This window comes from Dromiciops gliroides, chromosome 4, assembly GCF_019393635.1.
Source record: "Dromiciops gliroides isolate mDroGli1 chromosome 4, mDroGli1.pri, whole genome shotgun sequence".
NCBI lineage: Eukaryota > Metazoa > Chordata > Mammalia > Microbiotheria > Microbiotheriidae > Dromiciops > Dromiciops gliroides.
This window is the reverse complement of record NC_057864.1, coordinates 225,477,042-225,496,106: the sequence shown is the minus strand read 5'-3', so window position 1 is coordinate 225,496,106 and position 19,065 is coordinate 225,477,042. Positions and strand designations below refer to the sequence as shown.

Here is a 19,065-nt window from a genome sequence, read left to right as displayed (position 1 = left end):
AAGGGATTCTCAAAAGTTTTCTCCAGCTCCCCAATATGAAAGCATTGGTTCTATAGTGCTCAGCTTTCCTTATAGTCCAACTCTCACAGCCAAACATTGCTAATGGGAAAAAAAAAACAAACCCATAGCTTTAATTATACAGACCTCTGTAAGCAAGGTGATGTCTCTTCTTTTTAATATGCTGTCCAGATTTGCCATAGCTTTCCTTCCAAGGAGCAAGTGTCTTTTAATTTTGTGGCTGCAGTTGTCTACAATGATCTTTGAACCAAGTAATATAAAATCTGATATTACTTCCATTTCTTTCCTCCTATTTGCCAGGAAGCAATGGCCAGTTGCCAAGTTCATAGTTTTTTTTTTTTAATTAAGCTTCATACCAGCTTTTACACTTTCCTCTTTCACCTTCATCGAGAGGCTCCTTAATTCCTCTTTACTTTCTGTCCTCAGAGTGGTATCATTTACCTATCTGAGATTGTTGGTATTTCTCCTGGCAACTTTAATTCAGGCTTTTGATTTGTCCAGCCTGATATTTCACATGATTTACTCTACGCATAAGTTAAACAAATAAGGTGACAATATGCAGCCTTTTTGTACTCCTTTTCCAATCTTAAACCAATCAATTGTACTGTTTGGGTTCCTCAATGATCTGGCACTCCCATTTCTAAGGACTTACCACATTTTTTGTTGTGAGCCACACAGTCAAAGGCTTTAGTATAGTCAATTATGCAGAATTAGATGTTTTTCTGGAATTCCCTTGCTTTCTCTCTGCCTCTTTGAAAACCACCTTGCTCTTCTGGTAATTCTCAGTTCAAATATTACTGAAGCCTTGCTTGCAGGCTATTAAACATAAGCTTTCTGGTGTGTGAAATGAGTGCAATTGTTTGGTCATTTGAATATTCCTTGGCATTGCCATTCTTTAGAACTGAGACATAAATTGATCTTTTCTAATTCAGTGACCACTTTTATGTTTTCCAAATTTGCTGGCATATTGAGTACAGTACTTTAACAGCACCATCTTTTAGGGTGTTAAATAGCTCAACTGGAATTCCATCACTTCCACTAGCCTTATTGTTAGCAATGCTTCCTAAAACCCATTTGACTTCATTTTTCAGAATGTCTGGCTCTAGATTAGTAAACCACACTATCAGTGATGTTAAAATCTTTCTTGTTGTAAAAAAATTAATAACTTAATCCTAATCTGGAAAAAATTTATAGCTGGACTTATAAAAATTAAAATTATAAGAAAAATTATAAGTTTAGAAAAATTATAATTGGGTCATAAGTCCTGCTATGGTTGTCATTCAAATGTAAGAAATATTTAACTAATTTAGGGCCAAATCTGACTGGGGGGGGCTAATCTGACTGGGGAACTAATCTATCTGGACTTTTGACTGGCTGGCTATCTGAGTGCTATTAATTTAATGTGGGCCATTTAAAAATTTCTCCACACTGCTCCCAAATTGATAAGCAAATGATTAAGAAGCCTCTTAACTATATTTAGTTAATTTGATTATTATCAAAGCAGAATTTATTTATAAAAATAAATGTAAAAGATAAGGGTTAAGAAATACAAATTATACAATCTGTCTGGTTTTAATATAATAAGGGCCCTTGCTTCCTCTTGCCTTAGGGTATGCTCCAGCTTTCTCCAACTTTCATTCCCTCACTCCAGCTTCCCTGCTTTGCTTTTACTCCTCCGCTCCTTTCTTCTAACTCCAAGCCCCTTTCACTTTGTTGACCCCCCTGAAAAGCCCCTTAGCATCCTCACCTCTGTTGCCAACCCCCTGGTGTCTCTAGCGTCTCTGTATCATAGCCCTTCCTGGCTTTCTCCAACCTCTTTGTACCATCTATCTCCTGCTCTCTTACTCTTCTGGCCTCCTTGTGTCCTCCTAGTCCTCCGGTGTCCCTCCTTCACTGTCTCGCTAGCTCTCTATCCTCTGGAGCCCCTCTGTTCTCTTAATCTTCTGGCCTCCTCTTTCACTGTCTTCTCCCCTCTATATATGTTCCTTCTCCCCCCTCAAACCTTTGGCTCCCTGCGCTCCTGCACAGGCCAAGCTAATCTGCCAGCTGAGCTACTGCTGCTGCCGATGTGTACCACATCCAGGGCTCTAGGGGCCCATGCCCTCTGCTGTGCGCCTGGGACCTCTACAAAGGCTATGCCAGAGGCCGGCCTGGATGAGCCTGAGATCTCTGGGATAGATCCTCTTAGGGCGGAAGGAGCTGGGGCTTTTTCCCTCAGCCATCTGACCTGGCGTCTTGTAAAGCCCATGGGGCTTTTTGGCTCAGCTGAAGCAGAGGGAGAGGGGCACCAGCCCCTCTTACACAGAATAAAACCCCTGAGGGCCTAAGGCTTTTTAATCTCAGCCCAAAGACAGGGTCCCCAAATCAAAATAAATTCCCACATTGTATAGTTATTATGTACATTCTTGCCAACTCCTCTTAATCTTGTCTACTTCTGTTAAGTCCATACCATTTTTGGCTTTTATCATGCCCATTTTTTTCATGAAGCTTTCCCTTGATATCTATAATTTTCTTGAAGAGATCTCTTCTCTTTCCCATTATATTATTTTTTTATATTGCTTTACATTGCTCATTTAAGAAAACCTTTTTTATCACTTGCCTTGCTATTCTCTGGAATTCTGCATTCATTTGGATATATCTTTTTCTTTCCCTTTCCTTTTCCTTCTTTCCTCAGCTATTTGTAAAGTCTCATCAGATAGCCATTTTACTTTCTTGCTCTTTTTCTTTGGGGTATTTTTTTGTTGTTCCCTCCTGTACAACATTGTGAACCTCTGTCCACAGTTCTTCAGGTGCTCTCTCTACCAGATCTAATCCTTTAAATTTATTCATCACTTCTACTTCATATTCATAAGGGATGCTATTTAGGTCATACCTATATGGTCTGATGGTTTTCCCTACTTTCTTCAATTTAAATGTGAATTTTGCAATAAGAAGCCCATGATCTGAGCCACAGTCAGCTCCAGGTCTTGTTTTAACTGACAGTATCAAGCTTTTCCACCTTTGGCTGCAAAGTACATAATCAATTTCATTTTGATATTGTCCACCTGATGATGTCCATGTACAGAGTCACCTTTTGGGTTGTTGAAAAGAAGTGTTTCCTATGACCAGCAAGGTATCTTGACAAAATTCTATAAGTCTCTTCCCTGTTTCATTTTGGACTTTAAGGCCAAACATGCCTGTTATTGCAAAATCTTTTGATTTCCTAGGTTAGCACTCCATATCTTCATGATGAATGACTTTTTTTTTTTTTTTTTTGCAGGTTGGGGGTGTTATTTCTAGAAGATGTGGAAGGTCTTCATAAAACTAACCAACTTTGGGCATTTAGGTATTAATGGTTGGAGGACAGAATTATATCACTGTGATGTTGAATAGCTTGTCTTGCATATGAGCAGATGTCATTCAGTCATTTTTGAGATTATACCACAGTCCTGCTTTTCTCACCCTTTTATTGACCATGAGGGCTATTCTATTTCTTTTATGGAATTGGTGCCCACAGTTCACCCATTCCCATTCATTTAAGTTCACCAACACCCTAAAGGTCAATGTTTAATATTTTTATCTCCCAGTTCACCACATCCAGCTTACCTTGCTTCATAGATATTACATTTTAGATTTCTATGCAATATTGATCTTTACAGCATCAGACTTGCCTTTCATCATTAGTTGCATCTGCCACTGAACTTCCTGCTGCTTTGGCCTAGCTGCTTCATTAGTTCTGGAGCTACTTATAGTCGTTTTCCACTCTTCCCCAGTAATATATTTGACACCTTCAGACCTGAGAGCTTCATCTTCCTATGTCATCTCTTTTATCAATTTAATACTGTTTATGGGGTTTTCTTAGCAAAGATACTGAAACGGTTTGTCATTTCCTTATCCAGCAGATCACCTTTTGTCAGAATTCTCCACTTTGACCTATCCTTCTTGTGTAATCCTGAATGACATAGCTCATGGTTTCTTTGAGCTATGAAAGCCCATCTGTCATGCCAAGATCAAGTGGATAGGAAATTTTAAGTGGCTAATTAATTCCCCTCACAGAGAAATTATAAACTTCACAAGACTTGCAAGTGATTGTGATCATTCTATGATCTTTGCTGCTTAGCTTTCTATTTTTTTTTTGTATTATTAGCTTTTTATTTTTATTTTTGCGGGGCAATGAGTGTTAAGTGACTTGCCCAGGGTCACACAGCCAGTAAGTGTCAAGTGTATGAATCTGGATTTGAACTAAGGTAGTCCTGAATCCAGGGCCAGTGCTTTATCCACTGTGCCACCTACCTGCCCCTTTATTAGATTTTTAAATTGGCATCTTTTGTCTTTATATCATCCAGATTTCCCCATATGTTTCTCCTCTCTTTTCCAGAAACCCATTCCTTATAACAGTGGTTCCCAGAGCTTTCGTTCTACAAACCTCTTTCAACAACAACAACAACCACCATCTGTGAACCTTTGGGTAATTTAATGTACTATTCATAATATCCTTATAGTTTTATTTATTAAGTACTTACAATAACTGCAGTGTTAACTTTTGCCTCCCACAAGGCTTCAAATTAAACTTTACACTATACAATTACATTTAGAAAATATAAAGTGCATTATTCCTGTAACTATGGAAAATCTAAATATAAAATATAAAAGTCTAATTATAAAACAATTATGAATATTTTATGTAGGTTATTTGGTAAGAATTAATAGAAGGAATCCAATAACACCTTATATCCTTACTGTTATCCATAAGACTTTATATTAAATTTATTTTTCAAGTTTTGTTGAATATAAATAACATTCTTAATAAATTATAATTTAGAAAATATTTAACATGCTATAATAATCATACAAAAACTTAATCAACACCAAACAAAGCCAGTCTTAAATCTGGTTCTACATAGATTTTATTTCTGAATTTTGAATTAGAAGAAAATAAAAATGCTTCTTCACACACATATGTATTAGAAATTTGTAGAACCAATAAATGGAGAACAATGTGCTTATAACAAAGTTTTTTTTTTTTAAAGAAAAGTGAAAAGAAAAAAAATGGATTCTAGAAAAGGTCTTTCTTTGAAAACTAGCTTAATTAAGTTCTACAAAACATCATACCAGGAGGTTAATAAATAAACTATGATTTTGATTTTTTTGGCCCACAATCATGAAGAATCACCCCCTAAGACAAGGAAAGCTTTCAATATGAAGTGAATAGTGTAATATGGAGTATTTAGTGGTTTTCTAGATCAACCCCTTTGTTTTAGACATGGGAAACTGAGGCCCAGAAATCTTATGAAGTATTAAAAGTAATCTCTTATTTTTAGTAGTTGAAGCATTCAAGAATTTAGATTCTGTATTCCTTAGAGGTATTACATTTTGGATTGGGGTGGGGAAAGTGGCATGGGTGTGTGTTTTTGTGGTACATTCATACTTGTGTGCATGTGCACACACAAGTGAATGTATAGTAATTTGTTCAGCTGAAGGATGAAAAAAGTTATAGTGCTAGGTTTTATTGCTATGGGGAAGGCTGAGCTGGCCAGCAAAAGCATTTAAAAATAAACCATCCTTTAATAAATATGCAAAGTACCTCCAGGCCTCTGCGTATCCTCAGTAACCAAAAATCATACAACCAGCAAGATACTTGCCCATGTGAAATATCCATGTCCTACAACTCTCTCTCACATTCCTTCAAGGCCTGACCATGCTGAATAAGTTACAAATTGGAACCAAACCCTGAAATAAATTAGTTTGATGTAAAAACCAAGATGATATCTATTTATATTCTGTAGAGACTGCCTTATGGATGGGCATATGTATCCTCAAAATAAGGCTCAGTGTTACAAATATCTACAGTACTTCTTTCATATTAGGGGCAATAAAAGCCATTGATGTGATAAAGGAAATTTAAGAAAGATTTAAAGACCTGAGATAAAAGCATCCCTCAGGCCAATGTGCTGAAAGGACTGTTTACAAGCTGTGAGAAGTTTGTTTGTGGTTATTCCTGATAGAACTATGGAATTTGAGTTTATCAACCTGAGATATAGATAGTCACTGCTCTTTTGGAGGCCCTGATTTAAGGCATTAGAAGCTATAGGAGAAGAAAGAAGGTGAGAAGATATAATGAAAAGACACTGCATTTGCCTCAAGAGAGAAGCGATGGTAGATATGCCTCCTTCTTGAAAGAATTTCAGCCAAGAAGCAGCTGCTTTGGCAGAGGTATCTCAGAGAGCTGACAACAAAGCCAAAAAGGCTCTTCCAAGTTCCAGGAGTTCAATGGAGAGAAATAAAATCTCCCTCCTACATGAAAAGCTGATTGGATTTACTTTACTATCCTTTAGTATGTTTATAGCCTGGGAAAGGTGAAACCTCTTAGGAACTGGCCTGTGAGGCAATACTGTGAGGGATACTGTTGAAATCTAACTGTGGGACACAGAATCTTGTATTATTGGAAGACTTGGGGAAAGGCTGCATTGATCTATCACTAACTACAGCTTGAGAAAAGAAAAGCACTGAGGGGCTTGCCTGCATTGCTTTTTTTTTTTTTTTTTTTTTAGTGAGGCAATTGGGGTTGTCACTTGTCCAGGGACACACAGCTAGTAAGTGTTAAGTGTCTGAGGCCAGATTTGAACTCGGGTACTCCTGACTCCAGGGCCAGTGCTCTATCCACTGCACCACCTAGCTGCCCCCTGCCTGTATTGCTCTTTACTGACACATATGACTTGAGAACTCCTCGTGGCCCATAAGACTACAGCTGTTGAGCTTGGCAGATTCCAGACTTGAGGGAACCACTCTTTCAATGAAGGTGTATAACGCCATGGATTTATGAAAACATCATTAACAGTGATTCGATGTGAGGGTAATGTCTTCACTCAGCAGAAAAGAAGAGAATTTCAGAAAAGGAGCAGGTGATGTGCAGTACAGACTATTTTTAAAAAGAAATCATTGATGTCCAGGCTGGAGTTCAGTCATGAGTTGCTCTGGTCACATGAATTTCTCTACTTGTGTGTTTTGTACTGAGTAAGTCTGGTCTCCTTAAAAACCTAGATAAAATTACCTTGTGTTCCACTTTTGTAGACCATACATTGGACTTCTCTTTCTTGTACCTCCATGAATGCTGTATATCTTTACTTCTGTGCATCATTTCTAGGTTTCTATAATTATATGCCCACTTTACTCTCAGACACAGTATGTAGGAGAATATGATATAAATTTGTGGATAAATGTCCATACTTTATTTTTGCTTTTCCCTTCTATTGAATATTGTCATTATTCTTGCTTCTACCTTATGGTTTGTAAATGTTTTATGTTTAAGGACCAATAGTGTCATTGTGACTGACTGTAAATGGGAAATAGATAGGTGAGCCACAATGTGAGTGGTAGGAGTATGGAATATAACCATATACACAGAAAGGTTATTCCTGGTACCCTGAGAATAAGTATTAGCTACCTGGTCACCTCTCTGAGGATACCACCTCAAGCAACTAGAATGATTACTGGAATGGGGGGCCTAGAGAGAGTTGGGGTCAGTACCACATGTAGGTCACACATATATACAATGTTTGCACCCTATAGCACTTTGTTAACATATCAGACTTAGTAGAAAGAACAAAATCAGAAGTAAAAATGCCCTGGGTTTGAGCAACTCTACTGCTGGAATGGTAAGATGAAGAAGGAAAAGACCACTGACATATTGGTACTGCTCTAGCTTAGAAAGCTGTTCACATCTTTGTAAGAATAATTAGCATTATGTGAAGGAAAAGAGCCAAGGAATATGGTAACTATCATAGGGTTGGGAGTGGTATTAGAATAATCTCCTGTAACTGCCTTAATCCTAAATCCCAGAGGAGGAAATGTTCCTCAATTAGAGTTTGGACACACGCAGTATCAGAAAGTCAGCCTTATTCCAAACGTATAGCTCCCATCTTCATCTCTAGGTCTGCTTATGGATCAATTGCTAAGGTCCCTGAGCTTCTTGCTTCTCAAACTGAGATTTAGATGGTCTTCAGACCATATTAAGGAAGAACCACCCTGCTTGGCCTGGAAAATCCATGTAGTAGTCATAAGGACAACCATGGTGTTAGTAAGTAGCATGAATATGATAAATCCCCATACACACATACACATACATATGCACATGCACACACACATATATATCACCTTCAGCCATCTGACTTACCTTAGAGAACAATGATTTAGGATATATAGTTTCAACAATAGGCTGGAATATTAGGAATGAGATATTTGACAGATTTGGAAATATAGGGTACATTATAGCTTCTAAGAGGTTTAATTCACATCTTTCTTTGTTCTTTGATTTACCTTGTTCTGAGTATGTCCAGGCAAGGTGGCAGATATTTATCAAACAGAATGGTCAGGTTAGCTCTTTCAGATTGTATATCCCTCTTGTCAATCCAGCTACTCACTGGAGGATTCCAACCCAGGTCTGTGGGGTTGATGTACAATATTCCTGGTGGTAAAAGAAAGAGAAGTCATGCCTGTATTTATATATCAATATGTGAGTATGTATATGTATTTTTTTCTACAGAAATCGAACATTTTTCTTCACACAAGAGACTTTTATCTAGGATTTGAAGGAGACCAGACTTAATACAAAGCCATAACTTGAGGTTCACAAAGGTCCTGATGCTAAGAAAGCCTTTAAGAATTTCTTACATCTGGATGGAGAACAACCAAATCATTTCTCCCCATTCTACTATAAGGAACAGGAAGAACTGAAAAATTCCACATTAGAAGACTGAGAAGGCTAAGATACAATAATATCTAAGAACTGAAAAATCTCCATTAATATTTTCTACTGGAACTGTAATGCTACATTATGTTGCATGATAGAGTCTTTGGGAACTAGCTACAAACTACTTTAGAGACACCTTCTCTCATAGGTCAAATGGTCACCTTTGGGGGAAACTGCACTCCTCAACCACAGTGTCATCTCTGAACATGATATGGTGGACACATGTATTCACTCAAGAAAATACTCTGCTTGCCTCACATTGGAATACTGAAATCTTATGGCCAAAGGAAAAAAATCCGATGATTCTTCTTGTAGTTGGTGTTCTTCAGTATTTTGTACTTTAACCTAAAAAATCAAACTGAATCTAGATTTGGACAGAAGACTAGGAAAGATCTGTGTTTTCCTAGCCTTGTTACCACCCAATTCCTTTATTAAACTTCCAGGAATCAATAAAAATGTGCTAAGGTTAGAGAAATATTTTCCAACTTAGTATTTCCATTTATTGGAGATGTACCTGCTCTGGAAACTGTGGCAGGGGTGGCTGTGCGTAAGTGATTGATCTCAAACAGGAGCCTCATAGTTGGATTGAGGGAGATTCTTTCATTGCTTGCCAAAGTCAGAACCTGGAAACAAAAGTGTGGAGTTCAAAGGGTGCTAAAAGTGTGTCTATTGCAGACTTCACTCTTGAAGGAGGAGATATGACGATGGCCCTTCTCAAGGATATTCATTAAAACATGCTGCTAAGGGCAAAGTTGAAAGTTTGATCCCTTCTGAATCATTAGGTTCATAACACAAACCACTGGTTTTTCATTCAAGATTCAGTTGTAACAGATATTTGAAAGATGACATTTATAAATTATTTAACAAAGGAAGAGAATGAAGAATATTACCAAGCAGTTATAAGAAGTCTCAAATATACCTGACATCCTGTGAACTTTTCTTCTCATCTACTACTTAGTACTACTTTTTTGCTTTTCCTATTTCTGTTCTTATCAATAACCAGATATTTAGGAGAAGCCCATTTACAGCCCCATTATCCTGTTCTCTTACCCCACCCCCATTTTCCTGAATTTTAGCTTATTCATATTCTACTCTAATGCTGTCTACCCTTTCCATTATGTCCTCTAGAATTCCTGTTCTAGTCAACAAACTCCCTTTCATCTTCTCCTCTCACATTCTTTTCACTTATCAGCCCTCACTGAGACCTGGTTCCTTCTGATGCCACTACAACTCCTGTTTTTCTCTCCTGCACCACCTTGCTTCTTCCAACTCCTTCTCCAGGACTAATGTATTGTGTATATGAGAGAAAAGACATCTTCCCCTTACTTCCACCCATTTTCTATTCTCCCAATTTCTTAGTCTTAAGTCCCTTGACCTATTTCTTCATTCTACCTAGTCATACATAGATCTCAACATTACCTATAAATGCTTCACATTCTTGATTAAATACTTGGATATCCCCTTATCTGACCATAATATTCTATCATTCCATCTCTCTCTATGCCTAACCCCTCTTATTTGTTTGTTTGTTTTGATTTTTTGGTGAGGCAATTGGGGTTAAGTGACTTGCCCGGGGTCACACAGCTACTAAGTGTCAAGTGTCTGAGTTCCAGATTTGAACTCAGGATCTCCTGAATCCAGGGCGGGTGCTCTATCCACTGCGCCACCTAGCTGCTCCTCCTAACCCCTCTTAAACTTACTCTTTGCCTTCATCAAAAACTCTAGTCCCTGAGAGCAGCTAGGTGGCACAGTGGATAAAGCACCTGCCCTGGATTCAGGAGGCATCAAACACTTGACACTTACTAGCTGTGTGACACTGGGAAAGTCACTTAACCCCCATTGCCCTGAAAAACAAAACAGAACTCCAGTCCTTCTATCCCAACATTTTCTCAGTTAATTTTCTTTCCTCTCTAGCCTCAACCCAATAGTTAGCCATTTAAACTTTACCCTGTTCTCTGTTCCAAGATCTCTTGTCTTCTTATACAAACACTGCTCATCCTTTTGCCAAACCTCAGCTCTGGATTATTTCCACCATCCTCTTTTTCCACTCCTTTACTCATACACTGCCAAGTGGAGCTGGAGGAAGTCTCACAAGCAAACAGTCTAGGTACAGTACAAATTCAGGTTAGCCAATTTTAATAAGGCCTTCATAACAGAAAGGCTGTCCTTTTCTTCTTTTCCTGATTTCCTATCTCACTTCCACAGAAACTATTCCAAACCTCTTCTTTCCTTCTGAAACCTTCCAAACCTCCTCCTTTCCCTCTCTCCTATCTAAGAGCTGTTTCTTTGTCACTGAGAAAACTCAGATCATTCAATATAAGTTCTTTCTTCTCCCATTCTTTTTTCTAACCAATTAATTTTTTGAATGAACATTTATTTTCTCTCTTTCCTACTATCCTGTTCAGAAAAAAAGCAAAAACCTTTATTAGGCAAATCATTTAACCCTGATTTGCCTCAGTTTCCTCATCTGTAAAATGAGCTGGAGAATGAAATGGCAAACCACCTTAGTATCTTTGCCAAGAAAATCTCCAAAACGGGTTCATAAAGAGTTGGACACTACTACAACGATTGAACAACAAATACACATAGTTTAGAAACAAAATCCTTTATTGGTTGTACCTAAAAAATATGTTTTACCTGCATATTGAGTCCATCACCTGACTTTAAGGTGGTAGGTGATATTTTTCATCATTGGTACTTGTCATGTCATTGATCAGAGCTCTTAAGCCTTTCAAAGTTATTTGTCTTCACAATGTTGTTAACATATAACTCTCACTTTCTCTCTCCATAGACACACACACACACACATACACAGAGTAATACAGTACAGTATCTTATACAGTATATACACACACACTATATAGACTGTATAGGACAGTGTACTGTATATATATATATATACACATACACACATATATATATATATATTCAACATACAGTGTGTGTATATATGTATATACTGTACAGGACAATGTACTGTATACACACACACACACACACACACACACATATATATATATATATATACAATTTACACTGTGTATGTGTATATATATATATATATATAAATATATACACACACACACACACATATATATATATGTATATACTGTATAGGACAATGTACTGTATGTTGTCCTAGTTCCACTCACTTGACTCTGCATTGGTTGATACAAGTCTCACTAGATTTCTCTGAAATGGTCCTTTTTAAAAATCATTTCTTATAACACAATAGTATTCTACTACATTTACATATAACATAATTTGTTCAGTTATTCTCCAATTGATAGAAATCCCTTAGTTTGCAGTTCTTTGCCACCATTTAAAAAGCTGCTATAAATAATTTGATATATAGCAGTGTTTTTCATTGACCTATTTGGGATTTAGGGCTAGCAGTGGTATTGCAGGGCCCAAAGGTATACACAGTTTAATAACTTTGGGGATACAGTTCCAACTTGCTTTCCAGAATGGGTATACCAATTCCATAACTTTACCAAAATGTTTTAATGGGCTTGTTTTCCTATATTCCTCCTATATTTCCTATCAATTTTATCAGTCTGATGGGTGTAAATTATAATTTCAGAATTGCTAAATTATGAATTATGAATGATTTAGAGAATTTTCTTCACATGGTTATGGATAGCTTCAATTTCTTCCCTTAACAAACACTTCTTTATCTTTTGACCATTCATCAACTTGGTGATAACTATTATTCTTTTAAATTTGAGTCAATTCCTTCTATAGTTTGAAAATGAGACTTTTATCAGATAAACTCACTGTAATGATTTTCTATCAGTTTATTACTTTCCTTTGAATCTTAACTGAATTGCTTTTGTTTATGCTAAAACTTTTTTATGATAAAACTTTTTAACTTTGTGTAATCAAAACTGTCCCTCTTATCTTATGTGATCCTCTCTTCCTCTTGTTTAGTCATGAACTCATCCCCTATCAATAGATCTGAAAAATTAAGTTCTACTTCGCTTTTCTTGGTTAAAAAAATTTTTTTTGAAGATGGCAGAGGACAGGCAGTGACTCCTCAGAGCTCTCCCTCAAATCCCTCCAAATCCCTTCAAATAATGCCATTAGACAATACCTGGAGCAGCAGAGTCCACAAAAGGATGGGGTGAGATTATTTTCCAGCCAAAGATAGCTTAGAAGGTGGTCAGGAGGGGTCTGCTGTGCTGGAGAGGGAGTGGAACCCAATCCTGAGATTGATCTGACACAGATCCAGCCCCAGGCAGGCTGAGCCAGAGAGAGAGACCTCCAGAGTTTCTAAATTGGCTGCAGTGCCAGAATCTTCTGGAACTAAGCTCACAGCCTGGTGAGAAGGCTTAGTGGTTGTCTGGGGGTAGATTACAGGGGTCTCTGCTGGCTCTTAGGTGGAACTCAGTTGTTTTACCCATGCTGGGAACCAGGAAGCAGCCTTTAGTGGTGGTAGCCCAGGTGGGAGAGGGGCATAGGCTTGCCAGAGCTATCAACCCAGCAAAACAAAAATTTTGTTTTCTGGTTGAAGACCAAGTAGTCCTGAGACTATTTTCAGACTAGAGCACAGGCCAGGCAACTATAGAATGTGCCTCTCCTTAAACTGTACCACCTGGGATCCCCTGAAGCTTGGGAAAATGAAGCCTGGGAGCAGTGCCCCACTTTAAGAAGGAATTGAAAGTAAAAGATGGGCAAGATGAGCAGACAGAGAAAAATGCAGATCATAGCAAGTTTCTTTAGTGACAAGGAAGATCAAGTTGCACCCACAGATTAAGATAGCAATGTCAGGGATCCTATATCAAAAGCTTCCAAGAAAAATATGAATTGGTCTCAGGATATAGAGGCACTCAAAAAGGACTTTGAAGATAAAGTAAGAGAGGTAGAGGAAAAAAATGGAAAGAGAAATGAGAGTGATTCAGGAAAGTCATGAAAAAAAGTCGACAGCTTGAAAAGCCAAATGGAAAAGCTCACTGAAGAAAATAATTGATTAAGAATTAGGATTGAACAAATGGAAGCTAGTGACTCTATGAGAAGCTAAGACACAATGAAGCAAATCCAAATGAATAAAAAAATAGAGGGCAATGTGAAATATCTTCTTGGAAAAACTGCTGACCTGGAAAATAGGTCCAGGAAAGACAATTTGAAAATTATTGGTCTACCTGAAAATCATGATCAAGGAAAGAGCTTAGACATCTTCTTTCAAGAAATTGTCAGGGAAAATTGCCCTGATAGTCTAGAAATAGAAGGTAAAATAGAAATTGAAAGAATTCACTGATCATTTCCTGAAAGAGATCCTAAAATGAAAATCTCCAGGAATAGTATAGCCAAATTCCAGAGCTCCCAGGTCAAGGAGATAATATTACAAGCAGCCAGAAAGAAAGAATTCAATTACTGTGGAGCCACAGTCAGGATAGCACAAGATGTAGCAGCTTCTACATTAAAGGATTGGAGGGCATGGAATATGATATTCCAGAGGGCAAAGGAATTGGGATTACAACAAGAATCACTTACCCAGCAAAACTGAATATAATATTTCAGGGGGAAAGATGGGAATTTAATGAGAGGACTTTCAGGTATTTGTGATAAAAATACCTGAACTGAATAGAAAATTTGACTTTCAAATACAAGAACCTAGAGAAGCACAAAAAAGTAAAGAGGAAAAAGAAATCAAGAGGGTTGTTAAAAGATTAAACTGTTTACATTCCTACATGAGAAGATGATATGTCTAACTCATAAGAACTTTCTCAATATTAGGGCAGATGATAGGAATAAATTTGGACAGAAGGCATGGGGGAAATTGATTATGAAGGGATGATATCTGTAAAGCATTTTTTTGTGGGGCACTCAGAGTTGGGCAGCATGGCCAGGGTTGAGCAGTGGGTGAGGGTCTTGTGTCTGAGGCTGGATATGGGCTCAAGTTCTCCTGGGTCTAGGGTGGGTACTCTGTCCACTATGTCACCTAGCTGCCCCATCATAATATCTTTAGGGTAAAATTGAGGGATGAGAGTATTGCGCTGGGGGAGGGGGGAGGGGAGAGGTAGAATGGTGTGAAATCCCACATGAAAGAAGTAGGAAAGGGCTTATGAAGTGGGGGGAGAGATGGAGGAGGAGAAGGGCAGTGAATGAGCCTTATACTCATCAGAATTGGCTCAAAGACCTTAATTTCATTAGATTTGCTTCAAGGAGGGAATAACATACATAGTCAATTAGGTAGAGTAATCTATCTAACCTTGCAGGAGGGTAGGAAGGGAAGGGGTTAAGGAGGGAGGGGTGAAAGAAGAAGGGCAGATTGGGGAAGGGGGCAGTCAGAAGCAAAACACTTTTGGGGAGGGATAGAGTGAAAGAAGATAGAAAATAGAGTAAATATCATAGGGAAGGGAAAAGGATGGAGGGAAACAGTTAACAATAGTAACTACGAGAAAAATTTTGAAGCAGAGGCAAGAGTAATGTAAGAGGATGATGATGATGATTGGTGGGTTGATGATGATTGGATGAAGATGAGAATTGATTGAGGATTGATTGATGATGAGGACTGATTTATGGTAATGAGGATCAATTGATGAAGATGAGGTTTGATTGATGATGATAAACTATATGGTACTTACTTTGCTAGGCTACTGTGAAGAAAATTCTCAGGTATAAGGTACTATATAAATGTTATCTATTACTGTTGTTGCAAGAATAAACTCCATGGGTTTGTTGTAATAAAATCTCTCTTTAAAATACTATATAAATGGTAGTTTACTATAAAAAATGATGAGCAGGATGCTATCAGAAAAACCTGGAAAGATCTGCATGAGCCGATGCAACATGAAATGTACTGTATACAAAATAACAGCAATACTGCAAGTAGATCTACTGTGAATGACTTGGTTATTTTCAGCAATGCAATGATCCAAGACAACTCTGAAGGTCTTATGAAAAATGCAGTTGATCTATAGAGAGAGAACTGATGGTGTTTGAATACAGATTGAAGGATAATTTTTTTTGTTAGTTCCTTTATCTGAAACTTTGTTTTTTTCTGTTTTCTTTCACAACCTGGCTAATGTGGAAATGTTTTTCATGACTGCTCATGTACAGCTTGTATTGAATTGCTTGAGTTCTTGGGGTGAGAGAGGGAGGAAGAGAATTTGGAACACAAAGTTTTAAAAAAACTTGATATCAAAATTTGTACTTACATGTAATTTGGGAAAATAAAATTTTAAATAAAAAAGGCATCAACAAAACAAAAAAACTCAATTTTTTATGAGGCCTCCTTTTTTACCTAAATTTTATACCTATTTGGAACTTTTCTTAGTATATGGAGGGAGATGTTGGTTTAAACCTAATTTCTGCCAAACTGCTTTTTTAGTTTTTGTTGAATGGTGAGTCCATACCCCTGGTAGTTGGGGCCTTGAGTTTTTTTCAAACATTAGCCTTTGAGGTCCATTTGCTTCTGTATGTTATAGATTTAATGTGTTCTATTGATTCAATATTCTTAATTTTATAACCAGTATGAAATTGATTTAATGATACTACTTTGTATTAGAGTTTGAGATCTGGTACCCTTCCTTTCAATTTTTTTTTTCATTATTTCCCTTGAGATTTTTCACCTTTTGTTTCTCCAAAGGTTTTTTATTAGAAAGGAAGGATATATGTATTTATTAAACACTTACCAAGGACACTGAGATAAGTGCTTTAGAAATATTATTTCATCTGACTCACCACAATGCTAGCAGGTAGTTGCTATTATTACCTCCATTTTATAAATGAGGAAACTGAAGATGAGAGAGATTAGGTGACTTGCCCAGCATTACACTCATATGTAAAACAAACTCCGAACTCAGGATATTATAAAAGTATTTTGAAGTAAAGAAAGGATATTGTGATTGAAGGGTATTTTGATTTGAAGGATAGAAATGGTATTGTGATTGGAATCTATCTAAATGAAGGAATGAGAAGAACAAGGGAGCAGAATCTGATTTCAACAAGAATAGAGCATTTGTGTCTGAGACTGAATTTGAAATCAGATTTTCCTGACTCCAAGCCAACAATTCTATCCACTGCACCACATAGCTGACCTTATTTCATTTTATTTATTTTTGAAATAGGGTTTTTGTATTTCAATTAATATACTTCCTTTGTGTTTCTTGATAGGCAGATCCCTACATATTTTATACATTTAGTAGTTGTCTTCCATTTTGTTTGAATAAATCTTTGTTGATATCTTTTATTTTTATGTCACCTAAATTCCTCCCATTAACTCTCCTCTTTGCCCCTCCAAGGGTGCCATCCTGTGTAGCAAAGAATTTGTGTGTGTGTGTGTGTGTGTGTGTGTGTGTGAGAGAGAGAGAGAGGTAATTGGGGTTATGTGACTTGCCCAGGGTCACACAGCTAGTAAGTGTTAAGTGTCTGAGGCCGGATTTGAACTCGGGTCCTCCTGACTCCAGGACTCCTCCTAGCTGCCCCTACAAAAAATATTTTTTATAGAACATGAAAAAGAAAAAATAAAGAGAGAAAAACTGCAAAACCAATTAATGTAATTAAAAATTCTGAAAACATATACAATGTTCTACAACCATGGATCTACCTCTACAAAGGAGTAGAGGAGGTATCTTTTCATATTTTATATTGAAATATAAATCTTTGTCCATTGTCAGTATGTTTCAAGAAAATTTGGTTTTCCTATATCTTTTTTATAAAACATCTTGATTTAAAGTTTTGAGTTCCAAATCCTATTCTTTCTTCCCTCCCTCCCTCCTGCCCTCCCTAAGGTGGTAAGGAATCAGATTTATTACATAAAATATTACCATATTAGTCATTTTGTATAAGAAAGTGAATAAAAGAAAAAATGAAAGAAAGTAAAAAATATGCTTCAGCCTGTGCTCAATCAGTATCAGTTCTTCTTTTGGAGGTGGATAGCATGCTTTATCATTAGTCCTTTGGGATTGTCTTGGATCATTGTATTACTGAGAATAGTTAAGTAATTCACAGTTCTTTATCCAACAATATTGCTGCCACTGTGTTCAACATTCTTTTGGTTCTGCTCACTTCACTATCAGGTCACATAAGTCTTTCCAGGCCTTTCTTAAATTTTCCTCTTTGTCATTTCTCATAGCACAATAATATTCCATCACCATCATATACCACACTTTATTTAGCCATTCCCCAATTGATAGGCATTCCTTTGATTTCCAATTCTTAGCCACTACAAATGAGCTGCTATAATTTTTTGTTTGTGGGGCAATGAGGGTTAAATGACTTGCCCAGGGTCACACAGCTAGTAAATGTCAAGCGTCTGAGGTCAGATTTGAACTCAGGTCCTTCTGAATCCAGGGCTGGTGCTTTATCCACTGTGCCACCTAGCTGCCCCCTTCTATAAATATTTTGGTACAAATAGGTCTTTTTCTCTTCTTTTTTGGAGGGGGTTTCTTTGGAATATAAACCTAGCAGTGGCATTTCTGGATCAAAGGGTATGCATAGTTTTTTTATCCCTTTGGGCATAGTTCCAAATTGCTCTCCAGAATTGTTGGATCAATTTACAACTCCACCAACAGTGGATTAGAATACCAATTTTTCCACATCACCTCCAACATCCAAAATGTTCCTTTTTTGTTAACTCTTTTAACCAAGTATTTTTCTATTTGAAAATTTCTAATAAGGTGTGATCTTTTCATCAGGAATGTTTGGAAATTTCCTATTTTATTAATGGCCCTTTCCCCAACCATTCCTTCCCCCTCCCCCAAACCTCCCAATAGGATTAGACATAGTTTTGCTGGTTAAGTTATGCTTAGTTCTAAGACTATCTTTTGCCTTTTAGAATATCCTATTTTCCACTCTGCTCCTTTACAGTGGTAGTTGCTAAACACGGTGGTCCTGACTCTGGCTCCTTGGTACTTGAACTTTTTCTTTATAGCTACTGCAGTGCTTTTTTTCCCTTCTTGGACCTAAAAACTCAAGTTTTAGATGTATATGATATTCCTAGCAGATGCTTAATTCAAACGCTTCATTTCTTTTAGGAATTCCAATTTACCTTATGGTCAAGTAATGTTTTCTTTGAGGCTTGCTGGTAGGTGTTTTAGAGTTAATGTCTTCTTCTTCCTTTTCCTCTTCTTCTTCTTCTTCTTCTCTTCTTCTTCCTCCTCTTCTTCTTCCTCCTCCTCCTCCTCTTCTTCTTCTTCTTTGAGGGGGGAGTTAGTTTCTTTTCCTTTTTTGGCACCATAACAGTTCTTTATTGATGGTGGCTTTGTTTACTCCTTCTTCCAGTTTTACTTATTAAATTGGTACTTTGTGTTAGGACCAGGTTTTGCATACTTTTTGAGGGAATTTTGGGGTCTAAATTTGTATTCTCTCTGATC

The 19,065-nt window shown here is 37.2% G+C and overlaps 1 protein-coding gene across 1 annotated transcript in view; it reads right to left on the bottom strand.

Annotated features, from left to right (window-relative positions):
• DNAH9 (dynein axonemal heavy chain 9) overlaps positions 1 to 19,065 on the bottom strand; it is a 455,137-nt gene that overhangs the window by 219,563 nt on the left and 216,509 nt on the right. The window contains exons 34-35 of the mRNA XM_044002519.1: positions 9,261 to 9,369; positions 8,314 to 8,461 (exon numbers count right to left, since the gene is read on the bottom strand). Coding sequence (XP_043858454.1) covers positions 8,314 to 8,461; positions 9,261 to 9,369 — 257 coding nt within the window. The remainder of the gene's footprint in view (positions 1 to 8,313; positions 8,462 to 9,260; positions 9,370 to 19,065) is intronic.